This window comes from Triturus cristatus, chromosome 10 (genome assembly GCF_964204655.1).
Source record: "Triturus cristatus chromosome 10, aTriCri1.1, whole genome shotgun sequence".
In the NCBI taxonomy this organism is placed as follows: domain Eukaryota; kingdom Metazoa; phylum Chordata; class Amphibia; order Caudata; family Salamandridae; genus Triturus; species Triturus cristatus.
Window position 1 is genome coordinate 814,614,001 of NC_140593.1, and position 27,715 is coordinate 814,641,715.

The 27,715-nt window shown below is 44.5% G+C and overlaps 1 protein-coding gene across 4 annotated transcripts in view; it reads left to right on the forward strand.

The window, feature by feature from the left end:
- CAPN15 (calpain 15) overlaps positions 1-27,715 on the forward strand; it is a 364,024-nt gene that overhangs the window by 290,182 nt on the left and 46,127 nt on the right. For all 4 annotated transcript variants that reach the window (XM_085628400.1, XM_085628397.1, XM_085628399.1 and 1 more), the window contains 2 exons: positions 8,310-8,435; positions 9,633-9,785. In XM_085628400.1, the coding sequence (XP_085484526.1) occupies positions 8,310-8,435; positions 9,633-9,785 (279 nt within the window). The remainder of the gene's footprint in view (positions 1-8,309; positions 8,436-9,632; positions 9,786-27,715) is intronic.

A 27,715-nucleotide genomic window follows, 5' to 3' on the forward strand; every position in this document is an offset into this window, starting at 1 on the left:
GGCCAGAACCCATTATCTGTTGTGGAGATTTTAACATTCACGTTCCAAAAAGCTCCTTTTTAGAACCCGGGGGATGGTATTTAGGGAGAAAGAGGAAGACATTCAAAGCCCTGACCAATATGGTTCAACATAACTCCCTTACCGATCCATGGATAAAGCTACCCCCCTTATAGACGGTAGCACCTACTTCTCGGCCCCACATAAAGTACTGGTCAGGCTGGATTACTTTCTAATCTCTAATTCCCTAATTTCTCATGTTAAAATCGAAAAACAACCTAGAATTATATCAGACCACAGCCCTTTAGTTTTAACATTAAATATTACACAGATAAGTGCTACAAAAACTCAGTGGACTTTTGAGCGCACACTGTTAAGGGACATCGCTTATCAGAAACGAATGGAATCATGGATAAAGTTTTTCTGGGAAGTTAATAGAGATACTGCCCCTCCCGGTGTGGTTTGGGATTGTTTTAAAGCTGGGGTCAGAGGAGAAACACTGAGCTATGTTCTGGCCAAACGGAAAAGTGAAAGAAGACACCTGGATGATATTAGGGTCAGATTATTGGCAGCAGAAGACAACCTTGCTAGAGCTATAATACAGGGGCTTCCGCTCGAGACTTATCTAGCTAGCATTACTGTTCTTAAATGGGATGCCACTGAAGGCATTAGTTCAAAAGCAGCTGAAAAGTATTTAGTCCGCAAACAAGACTCATACGAGCTGAGTGAGAGAGTTGGACACATCCTTGCTGTCAGAACCAGGCAGCGCGTAGCTATGGCTGACATTAAGGAAATTCAAGATAATCAGGGCAACTTAGTCACTGATCCCGACCTTGTTAGGGAAGTGTTTCGGAAATTTTATGCTAAACTCTACACTCGGGATGAGGGGAGTACTTCATTAGAGATGGAAGTGGATCGGTACCTTAGGGACATTACAGCTCCCTCCTTGTCGTCTCAGGACAGAGCGGGGCTGGATGCTCCCTTTCATCTAGATGAATTTAAGGGATCTTTGGGTGGTCTGCCTTCGGGAAAAGCTGCTGGGCCAGACCAAATCCCGGTCGAATTCTACAAAATGTTCCAGGATATCATAGCGGTAGATATGCTCAACGTCATGCTACATACGCAGCGGGGGGGGCCTCCTCCAGAGTCCTGGGGAATGGCAGATATTATAGTTATTCCTAAAAAAGGCAAATCCCCAACACTTCCCGGATCATACAGACCCATTGCCCTTATGAATTCTGACATAAAAATTTACTCAAAAATGCTTGCTATGAGGCTTGGAGGTAACATAGAGCAGCTCGTTAGTCCTTCACAGCATGGTTTTATACCAGGCAAGGGAACCACTCAGCATGTCAGGACGGTCATTACAATGTTTGATGCCGCAGAGTCCCTGGGAGACCCTATCGCTGCACTGTTTCTAGATGCTGAAAAGGCCTTCGATAGGGTCGCCTGGGGGTTTCTTTGGGCAGTTCTGAGATGGTGCGGTATTGGAGAAGGCTTTATAACTGCTATCCAAGCTCTATACGCAGGACCATCAGCCAGAATCAGAGTAAACAGAGGTCACTCAGATATAGTGGCAATCTCTAGGGGAACGAGACAGGGCTGTCCCGCATCTCCCCTGCTTTTTGCACTGTTTCTTGAGCCTTTTTTACGTAGGTTGGAGAGAAACAATGAAATCTCCCCAATGGTCTTAAATGGCCGCGTAATTAAAATCTTGGCGTACGCAGACGATGTCGCCATACTAACCCCGAATCCGGATTTAGCTATCGGGGAGGTTGAAAGGGAAGCTAGCATATTTGGGCAATTTTCGGGCTATAGATTGAACAGGTCTAAGACCCAGATAGTAAAGAATAAACATAGTTCGTGTACGGACACTAGGGTCGCCCTCTCCGCTATATATCTTGGTATAATAATAGCTGCAAATTTGGACACTCTCGTTGAGGTAAACATAATCCCTCTGGTTGATAAAGTAAAAATAGACTTAGAGAGAATTAATAACCTACATCTCTCGCTAGTTGGATGTACCAACGTACTAAAAATGAGCATTCTACCAAAGTTTCTCTATCTATTCAGAGCAATTCCGTTAATTTTTGAAGCCAAGTGGTTTAATATCTTGGAAAGCATCTTCAATAAATTTATATGGGCCCACGGGAAAACTCGTAGGGCTTATAGATTTATGACTCTACCGAGAGACAGAGGTGGATGGGGAGCCCCGGATTTCAGACTATATTATTTAGCATCTGCTCTTCAATATATGCAGGGTTTAATCGGAGGAGGGGGACAGCTTCAGAAAATCACTTCCTCATCTACAGATGTCTACGCAATTCTACTAGGTCAGGAGACAGAAAATGGTTTTTTATATTATACTGACCTTGGGCATTTAAGAGGGAAGCAGTCTAGGACCCTTAATGCGGCCATACATATCTGGAAGGCTTTTCAGAAACGGATGGGACTTGGCCGATTTAATAGATATGTCAGACTATATAATAATAAGCGGTTTCCCTCTGAAATTTTTTCAGACTTAGTTATGGCCGCATGGAATCAAAAAGGAATTACACAAATTGGGGATTTAAGAGACTCTGAGGGGATGGTACAGTTTGATGCTCTTGTAAATAAGTATGACTTAACTAGAAAAGATTTTTTTAAATACCTACAGGTCAGAAGCTTTCTTGGGGATAAGCGTGGCGGCACAGCAGGATATAAGATTAATGACTTTATGGAGACTTTAATTAACGGTGGTCTACATACTGTTAGGACAGCGTATGCATTATTAGCTAAAACTAAAGTAGATGACTTGGACAAACACAGACATAAGTGGGCTGAGAAACTTGGAGGAGTAACTGAGGATTTTCAGGAGTCGCTTGAATTGGGTTGTAACATCTTACGGTCTGCTCCTTTACAATCCCAACATTATAAAACCTTATTTTCGCTATATCATACACCTGCTAGAATCGCCAAATGGTGGGGTAGAGCAGGGATAAACTGCCCTCGTTGTAACACACCTGAGGATGATATAGTACATATGTTTGCCACTTGCCCTCAACTACACACTCTTCTCAGGGATATAGAGGAATTTTTGGGCAGAGCTCTGGGGATACAGATATCCCTCTCCCCCTCTTGGATTTTGCTTGGAATAGGTCATGATGGAATTAGTAATGATGTTAAGGAGTTTGTCTTTATGACAATGGCGGTATTCAGATTAATCATAGCTAGGGCTTGGTTAGACAAAACTCCTCCGTCAATGCAAGTATGGTTAGCAAATCTCATTGCGACATTTAATCTGGAAAAACCTATATACGCAAAAAAGGGTAGAGTAGGGAGGGCTCTGGGTAAAAGAATTTGGGAGCCGTTAGCGAGATGGAGAGAGGGGATAGGGTAAGTCTGTAGTATTTAAAAGTTTTACCCGGTTTGATTTGTTCAGATGGATTATATTTTGTATAAAATGTATAAAAAGTATAAAAGGTTTATGCTGTACTAATGTTTAATTGCATGTAATTAATGTGCACTGTTAACTGAGAAAATAATAAAAAGAATTAAAAAAAAAAAAAAGAAAACTAATACAGCAGATAGACACATACAAGAGGACGAGGGTTGGTGTAGAGCTGATGGCGGTCTTATTTGCGTTGAAAGCCCTGCGACGTATAAGAAAGTCAGGGAGGAATTTTGGATTAACAAGGTCCAGTTGCTGGCATATGGAGTGGTAGTGCAGGCAGTGTTAGAATGCTGGTGTTACGTGTGATTGAAACTGAGACACACAGCATAATAAAAATTATAATGTTGCATGAACTGGGGCATGGGATAGTGACAAAACAGAGTGTTTGACTCAAAGAACCGCCTGCTGATTGAAGTGAAGATTAAAGTCCAGTCAGAGATGGAAAGTAGATCATGTCACTTGTGGCCTTCCGGTTATTGTGTCCTAGTAGAACAAGATGGTGGTTCACTTTGTGGGTTTCCGTAGTCCAAACTAGATGCAACATCCTGCTTATCCTTTATTCAGGTCCGCTTGTTAACCTTCTTTATATTCCACCAGCCTTGTGCCTAAACATTTCTGTCATTGCCTCATCTAGTCTCAGAGAACACTCTACTCTTCACCCCAGATTTGGGGTCTGCAGCTAGTGTTCCTGAACCTCTCTAACTTGTATGGTTCTGAAGATAGCAACATTTGATGGTGCTTTTCACCAAGACCCTAAAGTCCAGCTACTAGTAGGAACTGGTCATGCTTGTGTGTCCAGTGGATCTCCCAGATCCAGTGGGTGCCCCTGGAACCTGTACTTCTTGACTGGCCTGTTCCGAGACACAGACCCCTGAGGTTTGGTGCTCCTGCAAGATGTCTTTGTGGGGCTAGCTCAAGTAAGCCTTTACCTACTTATAAGGAATCTGTTGACCTTATTGGTGTCTTTTTGGTCCTAATTCGTCTGAGACATTGACAAATTTGAGATTGTCCAGTTCAATTGAGCTACAAACGTTTAAAAGCCCACCTTTATGGCCAGGACTGCACGGGATCTCTAGCTGGGTGGTGGTTGTACTGAACCTTTGAATTGTTTTGACTTGAAATCAGCCCACTGTGTCTTGCATCTGAATCTACAATATCAACCGAGCTATCCTATCAAAGTGATATATTTTGTATTTCTTGTGTGACATCTCTGCCTTATTGTTTGAGCCTATAATAAACATTATAGTAAACCAGAAGATCATTGAAAGTTTCCCATGGCACCCAAAAGCTGTCCAGCAGATTGACATTGGCCTCATAGCAGCTCAGTGAAGTAGAAAAATAGCACTTAAACAGTTGTTATAGTTTTGGGGTCTTTTCTGAGCCCCATTAGTCACTGGCATCATATTTTGTGTTTGTTCTTATTGACATAATTTATTGAAAGAGAGATTCTTTGATGTAATATTGCAGATTGGGTTTTCACTTTCTAGCAATTTTTGTTCACGTGCAACTGCCTAGTGAAAGCATGGACTGCTCAACTTAGCTACCTCTGAACGTTACTTCAGAAGTTAATCTTATAAATGTCAGTATTTGTGTACCTTTTTCTCTCCCACTATGCCTTTACAGGGATTGCTCCAGCAGTGGAATCGCATGTATGAGATAGAGAAGTTAACACTTCAAACTAGTTTGTGACTGTCTCAACGTGGCATAGCAATACCTGCAAGCATTCCCCGGGCTTCATATTAATAAACCCTTTCAGATGGATCTAATGTGATGGCTTTAACGATTTGTTGGTGTGATCCTGACAATTTTGTCTAGATGAATGTCAATCTTGACAAAATAAGAGTGGCTAAATTAGACTTGCAGAATTTTGTGATTCTTGTGCCTTGTTGTTTGAGTTTTTTCTTTACAAATCATTCCTCTCTTGAAAGTAATTTTTTACCATATTATGAGGGAGGAACGTAATCCCCACTGTTCATTTCACTTCAACTTTTCCTGCCATCTGTTTCCTTGTTCCTGTGGGCTCCATTCACTGCACCCTTGTCCTTCGCTTCCTCTTTCTTCCTAACGTTCTCCAGGAACCGATTTATATATATAATTTCCTGCGGGTGTCTCCCCTCCATTTTCTTGTGTTTCCGCAAGATTCCCTTGTTAAATTCTCTCTTCACGTTGTCTTTCCACTGGCATCTCCATATATCTATTTTTTGTTTTTCTTAAGGGGATCATATTGCTGTACCCCTCCAAACATACTCTGCACAATTTTTTTTATTTTTTTATTTCCAAGCATTTTTGTCACATGTGTTTTATTAACCTCTCCCCTTGTTATTCACCTCTCTTATCCTTCTTTTACATCCCTCCTTAAATGTCTTGCCATTCTTCCTACATATGTCCCTCCTTGCCCTTCTTTTGGCTCCTCTGGCAAGCCTTGTTCCACGATTCTCCTACAGAGGTTGGAACAGACCTATTTGACTGACTATTGATTTGCAATTTTATAAAGGACAAACGACCAAAACAGGTTACTGAGCGTTTTACTTAAAATAGAACACGTGCCCTTAATGTTTGATGTTGAATTGCATTGAGGCTAGGTTTCAGAATGACGGTTACAGTTAACAAAGAATGGCATTTAAAGTTAACATTTCTTGGCCAACAAGCAAGCAAAAGGTTCAAGGTGAAGGGACCTAGACGTTCTTGTGACCCTTTGCTATATAGTAACAGCCCTTCCCCATGGCGCTGTTCCTTCACCTGTCTGGTTTCCAGCGGAATTGCAACCCCCATCTCTGCACTTTGATATTGACTCAGTCGCAAAAGTTATTTGTGTGTTTAAAGATTTAGCCTTCTCTCTTACCACTAGAGCCCTTTACGTCAGATCAGTTCCTTAGACTCCAAAAATGTATTTTTGTTTTGTTGCCTTTACTGGCTCATTCATAGAGGTTTTTTATGTTTTATTTTTCAATGTTATCTTCTCCAGAGCAGGCCCATTACATTTGGGCAAGAGCGATAGGCCAGGCATGCCACCTAATCTCAGATAACGGGGCCGTCATTCAATATGGCTGCCCCTTTATCTCCTAAGAGGAAGGTGCATCGAATCTGTTCATGGGAAACAAAGTATCTGTCTTGTTGGTGCAGATCACAGAATGTGTCATAAAAGTGTGTGCTGTCCAGTGGTATGCTACAGTCTCCACAACTCCGTACTTTTATGTCCCAGAGATCCTTATCTCCAACACATTCCACCTCCCACATTTCCAAGGCCTCACCACATCCTGCCAGCATTCTAGGGCTTTGTTCCCTGCTGACTCAACCAGTGCGGGATGTGTATTTTGGGTGCTGGACAGGGTGAGTGTCTTTCCAAGCCCCTTCGAAGCTGCCATCTTTGCTCCTCTCCCTCCAGTGCTGAGTCCAGCCACCATGCTCCTGTGTACCTACTGCTTCTCAGGCACTCTGCCACTCCCCTGCTCAGGGTCCTAAATCTTGTGACAGCAACTCCACTCCTTCATCTCTCGTCAGGGAGAGTGTAGGGAGCAACGCAAAGGAGCGTACTAACCTGCATCCATCTTGCAAGCCATGACATAATTTTATTCCTTTTACATCGAAAATGTTTTTAATCCATAGGTTTTTTTTAAATTGTCTGAAAAGTGAGTTTTTTACACCACTGAACACAGGATTTCATAGAGGTCCATGTTTAATTAGTCAATTCTGCTTTTTTGAATTGCTAATTGACCTTTTGACAGTTTGATACTTTGGTATTTTATCAACAGGGACTATTATCCTCTTGGCGACTATCAAGTTGGAAATTCGCCAGGATGGTAAAGTCCACTTCAAGATTAATATTATTGCATGCAATTTCCTGAACGATTTCGCAAACAAAAAAAAGTAAAGACACCTGTAAAAGTAACTTTCCTCCTGACGTGAGGGGAGATGTATGAAGTGTAGCTCTGGATCGAAGTCTTTGTAAATATTTGTAGCTCTTCCAACATATTTAAATGTTTACAAGCTATATGAAATTAGGCTTTGAGAAAAAGTTGTAAAATCGTGATGACATAGTAGGCTTTCTGTCCAAAGAATGTAAAAAAATAAATTGAAGGCAGCTGGTATGATCAAGTGGAAGGAGATCGGGGGTGGAAAACAACTCCAAATGCAATGGGGATAATCTGGATTCATACAAGATAACATTTGCTATACATTTGCTATTCTTCAGGGATTGGTCAAATTATGTCATGTTCAATTTCTGCTGTTGTGGGATAATTATTTTTCATGATTGATTGAAACCATATTGTTTATGGATTTTAAGAGCCCACCCCATATCTATCTTGAGGTTTCTTTCCAGTGTTGCTCGAATTGAAAAGTGGGGTGTTGCTCGGATTTCTACAGGAAGCTATATTGTCAATAATTTAGCTTAACATATCCTCCATATTGGGGTTTTAAATGTGGAAACGCATGATTAAGCAACGCTGGGAACTGTGGGGCAGGTATTTATTCTGTCATTGGTACAGAGGAATGAAGCAAGTTTAGTTAGTAACCTACCTGCAGCCCTCTTGATACTCCACTGCTGGTTCCAAACATTTTTCATGTTAAGATGCCTCATTCTGGACTTTCCATAGCTAATGCCATTCTGGTTCTAGTTTGTTAATGATTCAGTGTACTTTAATTGCGAACTGAATGCCCACCTGTTGTTTCATCACTGGACCAGCAAGCTACACTACCAATGCAGCTCAGTCCTAGGATACCATTTTCTAGAGTACAACCAATACACCTTTCGCTTCCCAGCTCTAATGCATATTGTTGTGTTCTTCGTCAACACCCTCACCCTATCCACCAACCAGTGGATGCAGATAATGGATTCACCATCTTACCTGCTTCTTCTCCTCCTTTTGTAAACATATAGGTTTCTGATGGGTGCATCCTGCGGCGGAGGTAATATGAAGGTTGATGATTCATCTTACGAGAGTGTTGGTCTCCGGCCAAGGCATGCCTACTCCATCTTGGATGTGCGAGATGTGCAAAATTGTCGGTAAGTATTTGATTGGGGCACAGAAACATAAGGATAATGGAGTCTGGGACTGTTTATACTCCCCTTACTTAATGCGTACAGACAAACGTGCAGCAAGTGTGGTTTGAAAATTAGCTTTGTTTTAATTTCCTTGTCTTATGTTATTTTCCTCATCCATGTAACTGACTACCTCATTTCATCACATGGTTAATATGTTATGCTTAGTGCCCTCAGGAGAATATTTTGAGCACTGTGATTCATAACTGCCCTTGCAAGATTTAGATTTTTGCTGGTAATTATCAAAGGGGTACATTTTCACAGTGTTCCTGGTATAACCATCATACAACTATGTTCATAGAGCTTGTAGGTTCTCCTTAGTCCACAGCCTCTGCATCCCCCATAGCGAGGGAGATGGTTAGGTGAGAAGCTATTTTTTTCAGCTGGCAGCCCTTTTCTGCTTTCAGTTTATGCCGCTCAAAGGCTAAGCAGATGTTATTGACATGCACACACCTTTATCGTTCCTCCATCTCCCTTTCTACATTTCCATGTTTCTATCTGTTTCCCTTTTTATCGCTTTCTCTCTCTCGCACTCTTTTCTTAACTTTATCTCTATTTATCGGCCCATCTCTGTTTTTTTGCCTCTCAGCCAAAAGTTTGTCCTCGGGTTTCTTTTGGAACTTTATCTGTTGTCGTCCTCAGAGTGACTACCAGGTGTCTTTTTTTTTCTTATAGAAAGAACACTAAACTCCCTGGTCTTTGTTTACTTGTCAGAGTCCACATATTCTGTAGGCTACTAAGGTCCTATGTACTTACGAGGTACTTGGAAACACTGTGCACGACTAACCACTGGATGTTTCATACTCTGAATAGGCGCCTTGAGGCCCCACTTTTGGCTTGTTACCTCATTATGACTGTGTCATCAGCTGTTAAAAGTAGACTTTCAGTCCTATTTTCAGGTAGACCGTGCACAGACTTTGTAGTCTGTTTACCATTTTCTATCTTGTACATTAATGCCATCCTACATAAGGAGCTGGGAAAACGTTTCCCAGCATGGTTTATACCCAGTTGAGTTGGGTGAATAGAAGTCTTTTCTACTACAGACCTTTGTCTCTGATTTTGTTGGAAGACAACATGCTACATAGAATCACATCAGCTCCCCTTCAGCACTACTGCATTTTGGTTTCCTGGTCTACATGCTTCTACCTCCTTTCACCACAGGCTGTTACGGCTCCGCAACCCCTGGGGACGCTTCTCCTGGAATGGCAAGTGGTCAGATGACTGGAACCAATGGCCAGACCCGCTGCGACAGGAGCTAATGGCTCACGGAAGCAGTGATGGTGTTTTCTGGATGGAATACAGTGATTTTATCAGGTAGGTGTAGCTGCCACTTGTTCCATTCTCATAACTCAACTATATAGGAAGATATTAGACGGTGATTAGAGAACAGTGTTGATCATGAATCTACCTCCAGATTTCTATGGATGTTTAAATGTCTTGCCCGATAGGACTAGGAATGAAATGGAAAAATAGAGCCTACAGCGAATGGCCAGTGAGAGGCTCCTGCTTACTGGGCCACATCATTGTGTCACATAAACCCTGCATGATATTATAGGACCCTATTATGCTGTAACCTGTCATGTAGCTTTAATAAGTCCAGCAGCAGATTATACATTGTGCATATCACTGTGTGCTCAAGGTTCTAATGTCACAACAGATAAAATCAGAAAATCTTGCGTGTGATTAAACCATCCCAAGGACCAGTCTCGCATGGAAGTCCCATTACTGTCCAACCTCTGGGCATCACCTACTGACCCCAGTTCTTAAAGCCAGTGATGTTCACATCCGTATTGCATTAGGGTAATACCATTACTTGAAAGTCTAGACAACAATTATGCACAAATAACTGAAGGAAAGTCTGAGCCGATGTCCGAAGAGCAGTTGTTTGGATCAAGTCCAGGATGGACTTCGGAAGGGCACTGTAAAGTGGATCAATATGTAATATCAGTACTAGTCACTCATTTTTGCTGATTTATTAAACACCCTTACAATAAAAACACACGCAAGTTATACATAAAAACATACATTTCCTGGTGAGAACAACAGATAAGCAAACTGTGTAATCAACCAAACTGTTCCCATCCAGAATCGTTAAGCAAAGCCACTTTAATTTGTTCAAATTTAGAGTCTTTAAAAATATCTCTTAGAAGGAAAAAATAATCTTTCATTAATCCATTTTCATAAATTGTTTTTTTACAGCCTCCCTCAGAATATTTAATCACTTTAGTAAGTCCTCCCAGGTCATTGCTGTGATAACATACAGTAAACTTTCTGCATTGTATAAAACTATACTTGGGTTTAAGTACTCTTATAGTTATGGATTTCTAGCACCGTTCTTTAAGCGTTTTAGATCTATAAATTATTATTCTCTCAATGACATGCAATCTGTTCTTGATACTTTTGTACAGCCTCTTTGATTGTCATGGTTCCTGAGTGATGGAATAGCTGCGTTAATAATTTGACCCTTTCCACTCATAGTCACGGACAAATGCAGTATTGATTCTGCTTTAGCTCTGTGTAAGCTGCAACAGTGACCATTATAAATTAAGTTGTTCTGCCAAGCGGCTCTAATATCAGCTAGTGGAAGCAGCTGAAATGTAAGCCTCATTAACTTTTGTTTCTCTGCACTTTTGGATGACTCCCTTATATATAACCCTGGACCTGGAGCATAATCTCTTTGAAAGAAGGATTGCTTAGATTATCTTTTACTGGGGATTTAAAAGTGGTATATGAGTTTAAATGGTATATTCTACACAAACTTGTAGTTGTTCCACAACTGTTTTTATACTGGCCACTGTTAAGGTATTCTAAGACTACTCAATTATTCAATCTAAAGCCTCTTTTAAATAGATTCATTAACCTTTATTTTGGTTTTGCTTGAACAATAAAAGATAAATAATAATAATTCATACACTTTGATAAAACACAGTCAAAATACAAAACATTCCAAGGGTGCCGCTTTAGACAAATGCAAGTGCTAAAATAATCACAGTTTCAATAAAAAATTAAAAAACAGCAATCGATCTATCAAGATAAAATATGATACAAATGCTAAGCTTACAGTCCGATATAATTCAAACGTTGAGAGACTCATGAGAGGCACTATGAATGTGGTGGCAATAATAAATATAGAATGTCGCACTTAAAAGCCCCAGCTCAAGTCCTACCAGACTTGCTGGACATAACCTTAATTTAAGGCAATTATGAAATACTAGTTCCAAGCACCTCTCAGTTCATTAGTAAAAGTCAAAGCCCCATACAAAATTGAGAGGACCAGGTTGGCTTTAATCACTGTTACCATCAATACCATCATTATAGTATGCAAATTTAAATATAGTTTCCAGAGCATGAACTGAAAGCTAGAATATCTAAATTTTAGAGCTTGTGAACAAACGTTTGGACCAGCTCCACTATCCTGTCACATGTATAGGTAGTTGTAAGTAGCCAACGGATGCATCTTTATGGTCTCCAACCTTTAAATAGGAGGTCTGTGGTTGACTGTAAGCCATGATGTTTGATTTTTGTCATGTTAACTGTCAAATTATTAGCCTTGTTATAAGCAGTAATAGCTGCTAATGCCCTATTCAGTCCTCTTGTTATTGTACCTAAAATAACAGTATCATACGCATCTGTAAAGAAGCAGTGGTGCCTGCCTCCCACCCTCCTGTTTGGGAGGAAAATGCCTCATTCCATTTAGACATGCTCCATGTCTGATGTATTTAGATTAAATAGCAAGGTGGCTAGCACACATTCATGCTTCAGCGCCCTGTTGTTCGTGGGTATTTTCTCATTATCCTGCTTCCATCTCTAATCTTTACACACACCCATGTATTTCTATTTAATAATTTGATTACTCTGTGGTTTGATACCTCCCTTTTTCCATAAAATGGCGTTATTACTCTGTTGAAGGAAGCAGGAAACCAACTTGCCTTCCTGACACATCATAGTTCCCTTTTGCCATAATTTTTAAAACAACTATTATATTGATAGTCTCTGCACTCTTCCAAAAACCACCCTGATGTCAAGGTAAACTGTTTCTTCAACCCAGGGTCCCAGTTCTTCCAGTAAGACTTTGGCATACACCTTAGTGCAGTAATTTTGCTCATCTCCCTTCTTTTGAATTTGTAGGCGAACAGATTCCCTCAGGATATCTGGAATTTGTTGTAATTCAACAGTTGATGTAAAAAGAAGAGTTAAGGAGTGAATCTCAAAAATTACAGCCCGACTTTATTATATTAATAAGAAGGCCATTTGTGCCACGGGTTTCTAAAAAAGTTTCCTTTAATAACACTTGAATGTATTGTTGGATCGAATGCTGGAAATTCTATTAAATTCCAATGTGATGTGTTCGAGTCATAGGGTAATGACCTAACACAGCAGATCCAATCTTTAGCCGACATATTTGGTAATCAACAATCATTTAGACTATGCTATAATCTTTGTGTATTTAGAAATGCATACAACGACCAAAAGTTGTATGAGGGTGATTTACAAGAAACACAAAAACCAAGAGAAAGGGATACACTGATACAGGGTATGGGGAAAAAGGTTCATAGGTTAGAGCAATGAAAGAAGACAGTGAATGTTAGCTTCATGTATAAGAAAAAATCAATAGCATAGAGGCGGCTATGGCACTAACAAGTGTTCTTGTGGATGACATTCTTAAACAAGGTTTGGGAAAGGAATTGTTCAAATAGATGTGTTCAGAGTTATCATCTAAAGGTGAGGAAAGATGTAGTCTCTCCCTAAGATTCACTAGAGAGAGTTCAATGCTGTAGTTGCTGCTTCCATAAATGACTGTTTAATAGCTAGATAGTTATTGAATTTGGGGATCTTAAAGAGCAGAGGTTTCTTGCTTCTTAAGCCTCTGGATTCACCTGCGATGGTCAAAAGTTTAGCTGCGTATGGTGCCTTCTTGTATGTAGTGGCTTCTAATTGAGGACATAGAGTATGAATCAAATCCTAGCTTGAAAAGGGAGCAGCTGAAGGTCATAAAGGATAGGAGTGAAGGTCATAAAGCATAGGAGTGATGCAGCCTAAGATTCTTGCTTCGTACACCATTATTGCAGCTGAATGTAATACTTTTTTGATTGGACTTGAGTATGAAAGGGGTATACCGGCCACTAAGGTGATCCCAAAGTCTGATCTAGAGATGACAAGAGACTCAACACTAATTGCCAACATTTTTGTATTTTGATTATATGTCCAGTGCAAAATATCATTTACCTCCTTGCATAAAAAGCCTCACATGTATCGCTCAGGTGTTAACATTTTTCTTGAGAGCTTTAATCTCACAGGAATCTATAGGGGGTGAATACGATATGTTCAGGTTTTTTTAAGGAGCTTATTAACCATAAATCTTTTAGACCCAAATGTACTAAGAGAGGATGCACTAAAAAAATGGTCACACTTTGGCACCAACTTTTTGCGAATCCTATGGTATTTTGCTTACCGACCTATGTACGTATAGATCGGTGCAAATACACTGAATTTCAGTGGGCCTTAGTCTGATCTAACTCATGATTATTGAGGTAGGTTATGAATTTAGACCCACTAGAATTTTGTGACATCTCAGGGATGGTGGTTTGATGGAATCAGCAGTCCAACATACCTGTGATTGCTTTTGAATGAAGCAATACATTTTTTTAATTCAGCCCGTTAAAAATGTGTAAAAAAGAAATAAAATCGGCTTTAAAAATATTTTTTAGGAGTAGGACCATTGCCTTTTCCACAAAATTATTTTTTACCATTCACAAAAGAGACCCCTTCCTGTTTTGAACGAGTTATCAATAGCTTTCAGTAGTAGGTAAAATATTAATGTTTTGCAAACTCATTTCAGTCAAAAAACATTAATATACCATAAGGAATCACAGTTTGGAAGCGGTACCCTAAACACGGCCCTTCCAAATAGTGATTCCTAACGGTTTGCAAACCCATTCAGCGATTCTGTAACATGTAAATGAATCTCTAGAGGGGTTTAGTACATTTGAAAAACTCATTTTCCTGTCGCACACTTTGCGATTTACTGAATCGCAGTGTTTGTGACTCACAAGTGAGTTCATACATCTCTTCCTTAGTCTTTATTTCTCGTCTAAAGCACTCATTAAGCTTACTCATTTTGCTGCAAAGTTTCCTTTAGTTTAGATCTTTTGTGCTTCAAGTATGTTAACATTCACATACTCTAAGTTACTACTGACCTTTCTCTTCCATAAATAAAGGATTTCCAGACCAGACTCACTATATGATATGATGTAAATAAAATATTAACCCTAGATTTCCAGTCACCTTATATGTTTTGTGAATAAGTGGACCATTTTGGATCGCGCAGGGGATTCTCACCTTCTGGCGAGCCCAAATATTAAAAAAACAGGATTTTGTTACCATTAACGTAAGTATAAGGCTCAGGGGCATAGGATCATTGTTGTGTCAATTTAAATTATCATAGAAAGTTGCAGTTTCGAAAAGTGAACATGAAATCAATGCATAGTGTGATAAATGTAACCTTTTCCTGCAGTTATGTGAAAGCTGTGCTGGTAGGTCGGGTCTCACTTTAGAGTTAATGCGTCTTAAAAACTATGCAATTAAATTGTGTGTGTGTATATATATATATATGTATATATATATATATATATATATATATATATATATATCCTTTAGCAAAGTGTCCAATAGACAGTCACGAACTGAATAAACAACTCTAAAACATCAAGAGGTGTGCCGTGTATTTCAACTTTGAGCTATATATATATATATATATATATATATATATATATATATATATCAAGAAACACAATCCTGGATTACCACCTTCCTTGGTAATTATCAAAGCAGGTACGGACCACAGCAGTGCAGTTTGATTATGCTTTTATTTTCCCAGTCACAAAATCAGCATGACGCGTTTCGGCTGCGTCTCCGCAGCCTTGATCACATGACACACCGGAACACCAGTGAATAATTTATAGTGCTTCCCTGAACATATGCGGGTCACCTGACTATAGGGCAATAGTAAAGCTAGAAAACATACTGCTGCGAATTGAAAATCGAAAATCTTTGTGTCCTTTAGTAAGAACACACATAGTATAACATCATACTTATTTATCCATAAATATATATATATATATATATATATATATATATATATATATATATATATATATATATATATATATATATACTTTATTTATTTTCCTGGCACATTGTCTGAGATTATCAGGTGGCAGATAGACTTAGACAGGTTTAAGTGTCACAGGTCATGCTTCAGACACAAATCCGATTCCAATAACTAAATATAATCTGTTTGGTGAGCCAAGGGAGTGACTTTGAAATCCAAAATTAAACCACCAGACAAACGATCCATCTTCTGGAGCTTTATTACCGGACAGTCCCATGTTAAGAAACAATGCAGGTTTTTTTTTTCTTTTGTCCTGCAGGCATTTGTCATCATAGCTAGTTCGAAATACCTTTACATCTCCCTTACTTGGTATGTTGCTTATTCCTGCTATATACCGGGAGATAAGCTAACGTTTTTTTTTAGAATTAGATGTATAATCCATTGATAATCAAGAGCAACCTGTGTCTGACTATCTTTTTCCCGCTGTCTTATTTCCTGTTAAACTTGAGTCATTTGTAATCATAACCTAATATTATTTGTGGTAGTGTTACCACAACCACCCCTACACCTCAGATTTCTCTCGAATATTGATTTCTTTTGGATATTCGATGTCATATCCTGAATGTTAACCATTGTATCGACAGTATTGGCCTTGGTGGAGTAATCTACAAAAATGAAACCTGGTCAACATTATCCCTCACTCCTCACACATATCTTTGTTTACTCAAACTTAGTAGGTGGTCTCTTTATATTTCCATATAATTTTTATTTCGCTTCGCTACTCTACTCCCAATTCTTTAATTGCATATCTGTATTGGCTATGAGTTCTATCAAGATTATATTTTTAGACCTCATACGTCTTAAACTGGGATCACAAACATTAACCTATGAACAATACCCCTATTCAGTGTGTGATGGCTGTCTTCCAAGACATCATTTGGTAGAAATACATGTATATTGTCAAACTTTCAAGCATTATTTATTTTATTGTCTTTACAATTTCTTGTTGTTTCCTCATCCTACTTTTTTACCATATGAAGTCGATCTCCACTTGTCTATAAGTTTCCTTAGCCTGTGTATGTTTATTGGGCAGTAAAACTGGGAAAGTGTTGCTGTTGTTACTGTTGCTTTTGGCTCTTTTATTTATTGCCAAAACCAAGGTATTGTGCTTTATCTGATATCAGGAGCTTCTTCAGACTTTACAAATGGTTGGCCTAAATTTGTTTTTATCCTAATCTGCATCAGGTGGTTCAGTTAACTGATCATTAGGTGCTCTGTTGGATGTCTCTTTTGAAGATGCTAGCGGTGCTGTTTCTGTATTTTCCTTAATTACATGTGGATCAACCAACACTCCTGGTGACTACTCTGATAGCACACTCTTGCTTTTTTAATTTAAATAGTGCAAAAGTAGGTCGCACACTGCTCGTCACACCAGCAAGTTGCCCCAAAGGACTGTGGGAAATGTAGTGGCGACGGCGGGTACGCCTATGCCACGATGTGTAAAAAGAACAGTATGTGTTGCGTTAGCCATCCCTGGACACGTGTTTCGAGGTAGTTGCCTCTCGTCAGCAGGGAGCAGGTCAGTGTAAGGGGGTGCCGTGTGGACTGCCAAAATGTAATTAAAAACAGGTCAAGTACCTCTCATGGCACGCAGGTGCAGATCCAAGGCTCGTCAGCCCGTTGGCTCAAGGGAGCTGTAATAAATAGTGCAAAAGTAGGTCGCACACTGCTCGTCACACCAGCAAGTTGCCCCAAAGGACTGTGGGAAATGTAGTGGCGACGGCGGGTACGCCTATGCCACGATGTGTAAAAAGAACAGTATGTGTTGCGTTAGCCATCCCTGGACACGTGTTTCGAGGTAGTTGCCTCTCGTCAGCAGGGAGCAGGTCAGTGTAAGGGGGTGCCGTGTGGACTGCCAAAATGTAATTAAAAACAGGTCAAGTACCTCTCATGGCACGCAGGTGCAGATCCAAGGCTCGTCAGCCCGTTGGCTCAAGGGAGCTGTAATAAATAGTGCAAAAGTAGGTCGCACACTGCTCGTCACACCAGCAAGTTGCCCCAAAGGACTGTGGGAAATGTAGTGGCGACGGCGGGTACGCCTATGCCACGATGTGTAAAAAGAACAGTATGTGTTGCGTTAGCCATCCCTGGACACGTGTTTCGAGGTAGTTGCCTCTCGTCAGCAGGGAGCAGGTCAGTGTAAGGGGGTGCCGTGTGGACTGCCAAAATGTAATTAAAAACAGGTCAAGTACCTCTCATGGCACGCAGGTGCAGATCCAAGGCTCGTCAGCCCGTTGGCTCAAGGGAGCTGTAATAAATAGTGCAAAAGTAGGTCGCACACTGCTCGTCACACCAGCAAGTTGCCCCAAAGGACTGTGGGAAATGTAGTGGCGACGGCGGGTACGCCTATGCCACGATGTGTAAAAAGAACAGTATGTGTTGCGTTAGCCATCCCTGGACACGTGTTTCGAGGTAGTTGCCTCTCGTCAGCAGGGAGCAGGTCAGTGTAAGGGGGTGCCGTGTGGACTGCCAAAATGTAATTAAAAACAGGTCAAGTACCTCTCATGGCACGCAGGTGCAGATCCAAGGCTCGTCAGCCCGTTGGCTCAAGGGAGCTGTAATAAATAGTGCAAAAGTAGGTCGCACACTGCTCGTCACACCAGCAAGTTGCCCCAAAGGACTGTGGGAAATGTAGTGGCGACGGCGGGTACGCCTATGCCACGATGTGTAAAAAGAACAGTATGTGTTGCGTTAGCCATCCCTGGACACGTGTTTCGAGGTAGTTGCCTCTCGTCAGCAGGGAGCAGGTCAGTGTAAGGGGGTGCCGTGTGGACTGCCAAAATGTAATTAAAAACAGGTCAAGTACCTCTCATGGCACGCAGGTGCAGATCCAAGGCTCGTCAGCCCGTTGGCTCAAGGGAGCTGTAATAAATAGTGCAAAAGTAGGTCGCACACTGCTCGTCACACCAGCAAGTTGCCCCAAAGGACTGTGGGAAATGTAGTGGCGACGGCGGGTACGCCTATGCCACGATGTGTAAAAAGAACAGTATGTGTTGCGTTAGCCATCCCTGGACACGTGTTTCGAGGTAGTTGCCTCTCGTCAGCAGGGAGCAGGTCAGTGTAAGGGGGTGCCGTGTGGACTGCCAAAATGTAATTAAAAACAGGTCAAGTACCTCTCATGGCACGCAGGTGCAGATCCAAGGCTCGTCAGCCCGTTGGCTCAAGGGAGCTGTAATAAATAGTGCAAAAGTAGGTCGCACACTGCTCGTCACACCAGCAAGTTGCCCCAAAGGACTGTGGGAAATGTAGTGGCGACGGCGGGTACGCCTATGCCACGATGTGTAAAAAGAACAGTATGTGTTGCGTTAGCCATCCCTGGACACGTGTTTCGAGGTAGTTGCCTCTCGTCAGCAGGGAGCAGGTCAGTGTAAGGGGGTGCCGTGTGGACTGCCAAAATGTAATTAAAAACAGGTCAAGTACCTCTCATGGCACGCAGGTGCAGATCCAAGGCTCGTCAGCCCGTTGGCTCAAGGGAGCTGTAATAAATAGTGCAAAAGTAGGTCGCACACTGCTCGTCACACCAGCAAGTTGCCCCAAAGGACTGTGGGAAATGTAGTGGCGACGGCGGGTACGCCTATGCCACGATGTGTAAAAAGAACAGTATGTGTTGCGTTAGCCATCCCTGGACACGTGTTTCGAGGTAGTTGCCTCTCGTCAGCAGGGAGCAGGTCAGTGTAAGGGGGTGCCGTGTGGACTGCCAAAATGTAATTAAAAACAGGTCAAGTACCTCTCATGGCACGCAGGTGCAGATCCAAGGCTCGTCAGCCCGTTGGCTCAAGGGAGCTGTAATAAATAGTGCAAAAGTAGGTCGCACACTGCTCGTCACACCAGCAAGTTGCCCCAAAGGACTGTGGGAAATGTAGTGGCGACGGCGGGTACGCCTATGCCACGATGTGTAAAAAGAACAGTATGTGTTGCGTTAGCCATCCCTGGACACGTGTTTCGAGGTAGTTGCCTCTCGTCAGCAGGGAGCAGGTCAGTGTAAGGGGGTGCCGTGTGGACTGCCAAAATGTAATTAAAAACAGGTCAAGTACCTCTCATGGCACGCAGGTGCAGATCCAAGGCTCGTCAGCCCGTTGGCTCAAGGGAGCTGTAATAAATAGTGCAAAAGTAGGTCGCACACTGCTCGTCACACCAGCAAGTTGCCCCAAAGGACTGTGGGAAATGTAGTGGCGACGGCGGGTACGCCTATGCCACGATGTGTAAAAAGAACAGTATGTGTTGCGTTAGCCATCCCTGGACACGTGTTTCGAGGTAGTTGCCTCTCGTCAGCAGGGAGCAGGTCAGTGTAAGGGGGTGCCGTGTGGACTGCCAAAATGTAATTAAAAACAGGTCAAGTACCTCTCATGGCACGCAGGTGCAGATCCAAGGCTCGTCAGCCCGTTGGCTCAAGGGAGCTGTAATAAATAGTGCAAAAGTAGGTCGCACACTGCTCGTCACACCAGCAAGTTGCCCCAAAGGACTGTGGGAAATGTAGTGGCGACGGCGGGTACGCCTATGCCACGATGTGTAAAAAGAACAGTATGTGTTGCGTTAGCCATCCCTGGACACGTGTTTCGAGGTAGTTGCCTCTCGTCAGCAGGGAGCAGGTCAGTGTAAGGGGGTGCCGTGTGGACTGCCAAAATGTAATTAAAAACAGGTCAAGTACCTCTCATGGCACGCAGGTGCAGATCCAAGGCTCGTCAGCCCGTTGGCTCAAGGGAGCTGTAATAAATAGTGCAAAAGTAGGTCGCACACTGCTCGTCACACCAGCAAGTTGCCCCAAAGGACTGTGGGAAATGTAGTGGCGACGGCGGGTACGCCTATGCCACGATGTGTAAAAAGAACAGTATGTGTTGCGTTAGCCATCCCTGGACACGTGTTTCGAGGTAGTTGCCTCTCGTCAGCAGGGAGCAGGTCAGTGTAAGGGGGTGCCGTGTGGACTGCCAAAATGTAATTAAAAACAGGTCAAGTACCTCTCATGGCACGCAGGTGCAGATCCAAGGCTCGTCAGCCCGTTGGCTCAAGGGAGCTGTAATAAATAGTGCAAAAGTAGGTCGCACACTGCTCGTCACACCAGCAAGTTGCCCCAAAGGACTGTGGGAAATGTAGTGGCGACGGCGGGTACGCCTATGCCACGATGTGTAAAAAGAACAGTATGTGTTGCGTTAGCCATCCCTGGACACGTGTTTCGAGGTAGTTGCCTCTCGTCAGCAGGGAGCAGGTCAGTGTAAGGGGGTGCCGTGTGGACTGCCAAAATGTAATTAAAAACAGGTCAAGTACCTCTCATGGCACGCAGGTGCAGATCCAAGGCTCGTCAGCCCGTTGGCTCAAGGGAGCTGTAATAAATAGTGCAAAAGTAGGTCGCACACTGCTCGTCACACCAGCAAGTTGCCCCAAAGGACTGTGGGAAATGTAGTGGCGACGGCGGGTACGCCTATGCCACGATGTGTAAAAAGAACAGTATGTGTTGCGTTAGCCATCCCTGGACACGTGTTTCGAGGTAGTTGCCTCTCGTCAGCAGGGAGCAGGTCAGTGTAAGGGGGTGCCGTGTGGACTGCCAAAATGTAATTAAAAACAGGTCAAGTACCTCTCATGGCACGCAGGTGCAGATCCAAGGCTCGTCAGCCCGTTGGCTCAAGGGAGCTGTAATAAATAGTGCAAAAGTAGGTCGCACACTGCTCGTCACACCAGCAAGTTGCCCCAAAGGACTGTGGGAAATGTAGTGGCGACGGCGGGTACGCCTATGCCACGATGTGTAAAAAGAACAGTATGTGTTGCGTTAGCCATCCCTGGACACGTGTTTCGAGGTAGTTGCCTCTCGTCAGCAGGGAGCAGGTCAGTGTAAGGGGGTGCCGTGTGGACTGCCAAAATGTAATTAAAAACAGGTCAAGTACCTCTCATGGCACGCAGGTGCAGATCCAAGGCTCGTCAGCCCGTTGGCTCAAGGGAGCTGTAATAAATAGTGCAAAAGTAGGTCGCACACTGCTCGTCACACCAGCAAGTTGCCCCAAAGGACTGTGGGAAATGTAGTGGCGACGGCGGGTACGCCTATGCCACGATGTGTAAAAAGAACAGTATGTGTTGCGTTAGCCATCCCTGGACACGTGTTTCGAGGTAGTTGCCTCTCGTCAGCAGGGAGCAGGTCAGTGTAAGGGGGTGCCGTGTGGACTGCCAAAATGTAATTAAAAACAGGTCAAGTACCTCTCATGGCACGCAGGTGCAGATCCAAGGCTCGTCAGCCCGTTGGCTCAAGGGAGCTGTAATAAATAGTGCAAAAGTAGGTCGCACACTGCTCGTCACACCAGCAAGTTGCCCCAAAGGACTGTGGGAAATGTAGTGGCGACGGCGGGTACGCCTATGCCACGATGTGTAAAAAGAACAGTATGTGTTGCGTTAGCCATCCCTGGACACGTGTTTCGAGGTAGTTGCCTCTCGTCAGCAGGGAGCAGGTCAGTGTAAGGGGGTGCCGTGTGGACTGCCAAAATGTAATTAAAAACAGGTCAAGTACCTCTCATGGCACGCAGGTGCAGATCCAAGGCTCGTCAGCCCGTTGGCTCAAGGGAGCTGTAATAAATAGTGCAAAAGTAGGTCGCACACTGCTCGTCACACCAGCAAGTTGCCCCAAAGGACTGTGGGAAATGTAGTGGCGACGGCGGGTACGCCTATGCCACGATGTGTAAAAAGAACAGTATGTGTTGCGTTAGCCATCCCTGGACACGTGTTTCGAGGTAGTTGCCTCTCGTCAGCAGGGAGCAGGTCAGTGTAAGGGGGTGCCGTGTGGACTGCCAAAATGTAATTAAAAACAGGTCAAGTACCTCTCATGGCACGCAGGTGCAGATCCAAGGCTCGTCAGCCCGTTGGCTCAAGGGAGCTGTAATAAATAGTGCAAAAGTAGGTCGCACACTGCTCGTCACACCAGCAAGTTGCCCCAAAGGACTGTGGGAAATGTAGTGGCGACGGCGGGTACGCCTATGCCACGATGTGTAAAAAGAACAGTATGTGTTGCGTTAGCCATCCCTGGACACGTGTTTCGAGGTAGTTGCCTCTCGTCAGCAGGGAGCAGGTCAGTGTAAGGGGGTGCCGTGTGGACTGCCAAAATGTAATTAAAAACAGGTCAAGTACCTCTCATGGCACGCAGGTGCAGATCCAAGGCTCGTCAGCCCGTTGGCTCAAGGGAGCTGTAATAAATAGTGCAAAAGTAGGTCGCACACTGCTCGTCACACCAGCAAGTTGCCCCAAAGGACTGTGGGAAATGTAGTGGCGACGGCGGGTACGCCTATGCCACGATGTGTAAAAAGAACAGTATGTGTTGCGTTAGCCATCCCTGGACACGTGTTTCGAGGTAGTTGCCTCTCGTCAGCAGGGAGCAGGTCAGTGTAAGGGGGTGCCGTGTGGACTGCCAAAATGTAATTAAAAACAGGTCAAGTACCTCTCATGGCACGCAGGTGCAGATCCAAGGCTCGTCAGCCCGTTGGCTCAAGGGAGCTGTAATAAATAGTGCAAAAGTAGGTCGCACACTGCTCGTCACACCAGCAAGTTGCCCCAAAGGACTGTGGGAAATGTAGTGGCGACGGCGGGTACGCCTATGCCACGATGTGTAAAAAGAACAGTATGTGTTGCGTTAGCCATCCCTGGACACGTGTTTCGAGGTAGTTGCCTCTCGTCAGCAGGGAGCAGGTCAGTGTAAGGGGGTGCCGTGTGGACTGCCAAAATGTAATTAAAAACAGGTCAAGTACCTCTCATGGCACGCAGGTGCAGATCCAAGGCTCGTCAGCCCGTTGGCTCAAGGGAGCTGTAATAAATAGTGCAAAAGTAGGTCGCACACTGCTCGTCACACCAGCAAGTTGCCCCAAAGGACTGTGGGAAATGTAGTGGCGACGGCGGGTACGCCTATGCCACGATGTGTAAAAAGAACAGTATGTGTTGCGTTAGCCATCCCTGGACACGTGTTTCGAGGTAGTTGCCTCTCGTCAGCAGGGAGCAGGTCAGTGTAAGGGGGTGCCGTGTGGACTGCCAAAATGTAATTAAAAACAGGTCAAGTACCTCTCATGGCACGCAGGTGCAGATCCAAGGCTCGTCAGCCCGTTGGCTCAAGGGAGCTGTAATAAATAGTGCAAAAGTAGGTCGCACACTGCTCGTCACACCAGCAAGTTGCCCCAAAGGACTGTGGGAAATGTAGTGGCGACGGCGGGTACGCCTATGCCACGATGTGTAAAAAGAACAGTATGTGTTGCGTTAGCCATCCCTGGACACGTGTTTCGAGGTAGTTGCCTCTCGTCAGCAGGGAGCAGGTCAGTGTAAGGGGGTGCCGTGTGGACTGCCAAAATGTAATTAAAAACAGGTCAAGTACCTCTCATGGCACGCAGGTGCAGATCCAAGGCTCGTCAGCCCGTTGGCTCAAGGGAGCTGTAATAAATAGTGCAAAAGTAGGTCGCACACTGCTCGTCACACCAGCAAGTTGCCCCAAAGGACTGTGGGAAATGTAGTGGCGACGGCGGGTACGCCTATGCCACGATGTGTAAAAAGAACAGTATGTGTTGCGTTAGCCATCCCTGGACACGTGTTTCGAGGTAGTTGCCTCTCGTCAGCAGGGAGCAGGTCAGTGTAAGGGGGTGCCGTGTGGACTGCCAAAATGTAATTAAAAACAGGTCAAGTACCTCTCATGGCACGCAGGTGCAGATCCAAGGCTCGTCAGCCCGTTGGCTCAAGGGAGCTGTAATAAATAGTGCAAAAGTAGGTCGCACACTGCTCGTCACACCAGCAAGTTGCCCCAAAGGACTGTGGGAAATGTAGTGGCGACGGCGGGTACGCCTATGCCACGATGTGTAAAAAGAACAGTATGTGTTGCGTTAGCCATCCCTGGACACGTGTTTCGAGGTAGTTGCCTCTCGTCAGCAGGGAGCAGGTCAGTGTAAGGGGGTGCCGTGTGGACTGCCAAAATGTAATTAAAAACAGGTCAAGTACCTCTCATGGCACGCAGGTGCAGATCCAAGGCTCGTCAGCCCGTTGGCTCAAGGGAGCTGTAATAAATAGTGCAAAAGTAGGTCGCACACTGCTCGTCACACCAGCAAGTTGCCCCAAAGGACTGTGGGAAATGTAGTGGCGACGGCGGGTACGCCTATGCCACGATGTGTAAAAAGAACAGTATGTGTTGCGTTAGCCATCCCTGGACACGTGTTTCGAGGTAGTTGCCTCTCGTCAGCAGGGAGCAGGTCAGTGTAAGGGGGTGCCGTGTGGACTGCCAAAATGTAATTAAAAACAGGTCAAGTACCTCTCATGGCACGCAGGTGCAGATCCAAGGCTCGTCAGCCCGTTGGCTCAAGGGAGCTGTAATAAATAGTGCAAAAGTAGGTCGCACACTGCTCGTCACACCAGCAAGTTGCCCCAAAGGACTGTGGGAAATGTAGTGGCGACGGCGGGTACGCCTATGCCACGATGTGTAAAAAGAACAGTATGTGTTGCGTTAGCCATCCCTGGACACGTGTTTCGAGGTAGTTGCCTCTCGTCAGCAGGGAGCAGGTCAGTGTAAGGGGGTGCCGTGTGGACTGCCAAAATGTAATTAAAAACAGGTCAAGTACCTCTCATGGCACGCAGGTGCAGATCCAAGGCTCGTCAGCCCGTTGGCTCAAGGGAGCTGTAATAAATAGTGCAAAAGTAGGTCGCACACTGCTCGTCACACCAGCAAGTTGCCCCAAAGGACTGTGGGAAATGTAGTGGCGACGGCGGGTACGCCTATGCCACGATGTGTAAAAAGAACAGTATGTGTTGCGTTAGCCATCCCTGGACACGTGTTTCGAGGTAGTTGCCTCTCGTCAGCAGGGAGCAGGTCAGTGTAAGGGGGTGCCGTGTGGACTGCCAAAATGTAATTAAAAACAGGTCAAGTACCTCTCATGGCACGCAGGTGCAGATCCAAGGCTCGTCAGCCCGTTGGCTCAAGGGAGCTGTAATAAATAGTGCAAAAGTAGGTCGCACACTGCTCGTCACACCAGCAAGTTGCCCCAAAGGACTGTGGGAAATGTAGTGGCGACGGCGGGTACGCCTATGCCACGATGTGTAAAAAGAACAGTATGTGTTGCGTTAGCCATCCCTGGACACGTGTTTCGAGGTAGTTGCCTCTCGTCAGCAGGGAGCAGGTCAGTGTAAGGGGGTGCCGTGTGGACTGCCAAAATGTAATTAAAAACAGGTCAAGTACCTCTCATGGCACGCAGGTGCAGATCCAAGGCTCGTCAGCCCGTTGGCTCAAGGGAGCTGTAATAAATAGTGCAAAAGTAGGTCGCACACTGCTCGTCACACCAGCAAGTTGCCCCAAAGGACTGTGGGAAATGTAGTGGCGACGGCGGGTACGCCTATGCCACGATGTGTAAAAAGAACAGTATGTGTTGCGTTAGCCATCCCTGGACACGTGTTTCGAGGTAGTTGCCTCTCGTCAGCAGGGAGCAGGTCAGTGTAAGGGGGTGCCGTGTGGACTGCCAAAATGTAATTAAAAACAGGTCAAGTACCTCTCATGGCACGCAGGTGCAGATCCAAGGCTCGTCAGCCCGTTGGCTCAAGGGAGCTGTAATAAATAGTGCAAAAGTAGGTCGCACACTGCTCGTCACACCAGCAAGTTGCCCCAAAGGACTGTGGGAAATGTAGTGGCGACGGCGGGTACGCCTATGCCACGATGTGTAAAAAGAACAGTATGTGTTGCGTTAGCCATCCCTGGACACGTGTTTCGAGGTAGTTGCCTCTCGTCAGCAGGGAGCAGGTCAGTGTAAGGGGGTGCCGTGTGGACTGCCAAAATGTAATTAAAAACAGGTCAAGTACCTCTCATGGCACGCAGGTGCAGATCCAAGGCTCGTCAGCCCGTTGGCTCAAGGGAGCTGTAATAAATAGTGCAAAAGTAGGTCGCACACTGCTCGTCACACCAGCAAGTTGCCCCAAAGGACTGTGGGAAATGTAGTGGCGACGGCGGGTACGCCTATGCCACGATGTGTAAAAAGAACAGTATGTGTTGCGTTAGCCATCCCTGGACACGTGTTTCGAGGTAGTTGCCTCTCGTCAGCAGGGAGCAGGTCAGTGTAAGGGGGTGCCGTGTGGACTGCCAAAATGTAATTAAAAACAGGTCAAGTACCTCTCATGGCACGCAGGTGCAGATCCAAGGCTCGTCAGCCCGTTGGCTCAAGGGAGCTGTAATAAATAGTGCAAAAGTAGGTCGCACACTGCTCGTCACACCAGCAAGTTGCCCCAAAGGACTGTGGGAAATGTAGTGGCGACGGCGGGTACGCCTATGCCACGATGTGTAAAAAGAACAGTATGTGTTGCGTTAGCCATCCCTGGACACGTGTTTCGAGGTAGTTGCCTCTCGTCAGCAGGGAGCAGGTCAGTGTAAGGGGGTGCCGTGTGGACTGCCAAAATGTAATTAAAAACAGGTCAAGTACCTCTCATGGCACGCAGGTGCAGATCCAAGGCTCGTCAGCCCGTTGGCTCAAGGGAGCTGTAATAAATAGTGCAAAAGTAGGTCGCACACTGCTCGTCACACCAGCAAGTTGCCCCAAAGGACTGTGGGAAATGTAGTGGCGACGGCGGGTACGCCTATGCCACGATGTGTAAAAAGAACAGTATGTGTTGCGTTAGCCATCCCTGGACACGTGTTTCGAGGTAGTTGCCTCTCGTCAGCAGGGAGCAGGTCAGTGTAAGGGGGTGCCGTGTGGACTGCCAAAATGTAATTAAAAACAGGTCAAGTACCTCTCATGGCACGCAGGTGCAGATCCAAGGCTCGTCAGCCCGTTGGCTCAAGGGAGCTGTAATAAATAGTGCAAAAGTAGGTCGCACACTGCTCGTCACACCAGCAAGTTGCCCCAAAGGACTGTGGGAAATGTAGTGGCGACGGCGGGTACGCCTATGCCACGATGTGTAAAAAGAACAGTATGTGTTGCGTTAGCCATCCCTGGACACGTGTTTCGAGGTAGTTGCCTCTCGTCAGCAGGGAGCAGGTCAGTGTAAGGGGGTGCCAGGGATGGCATTATATTTCTATATACTCGTGGCGTAGGCGTACTCACCGTAGCCACTACACTATCCAGAATCCTTTGGGGTTATTTGCAGCATGACG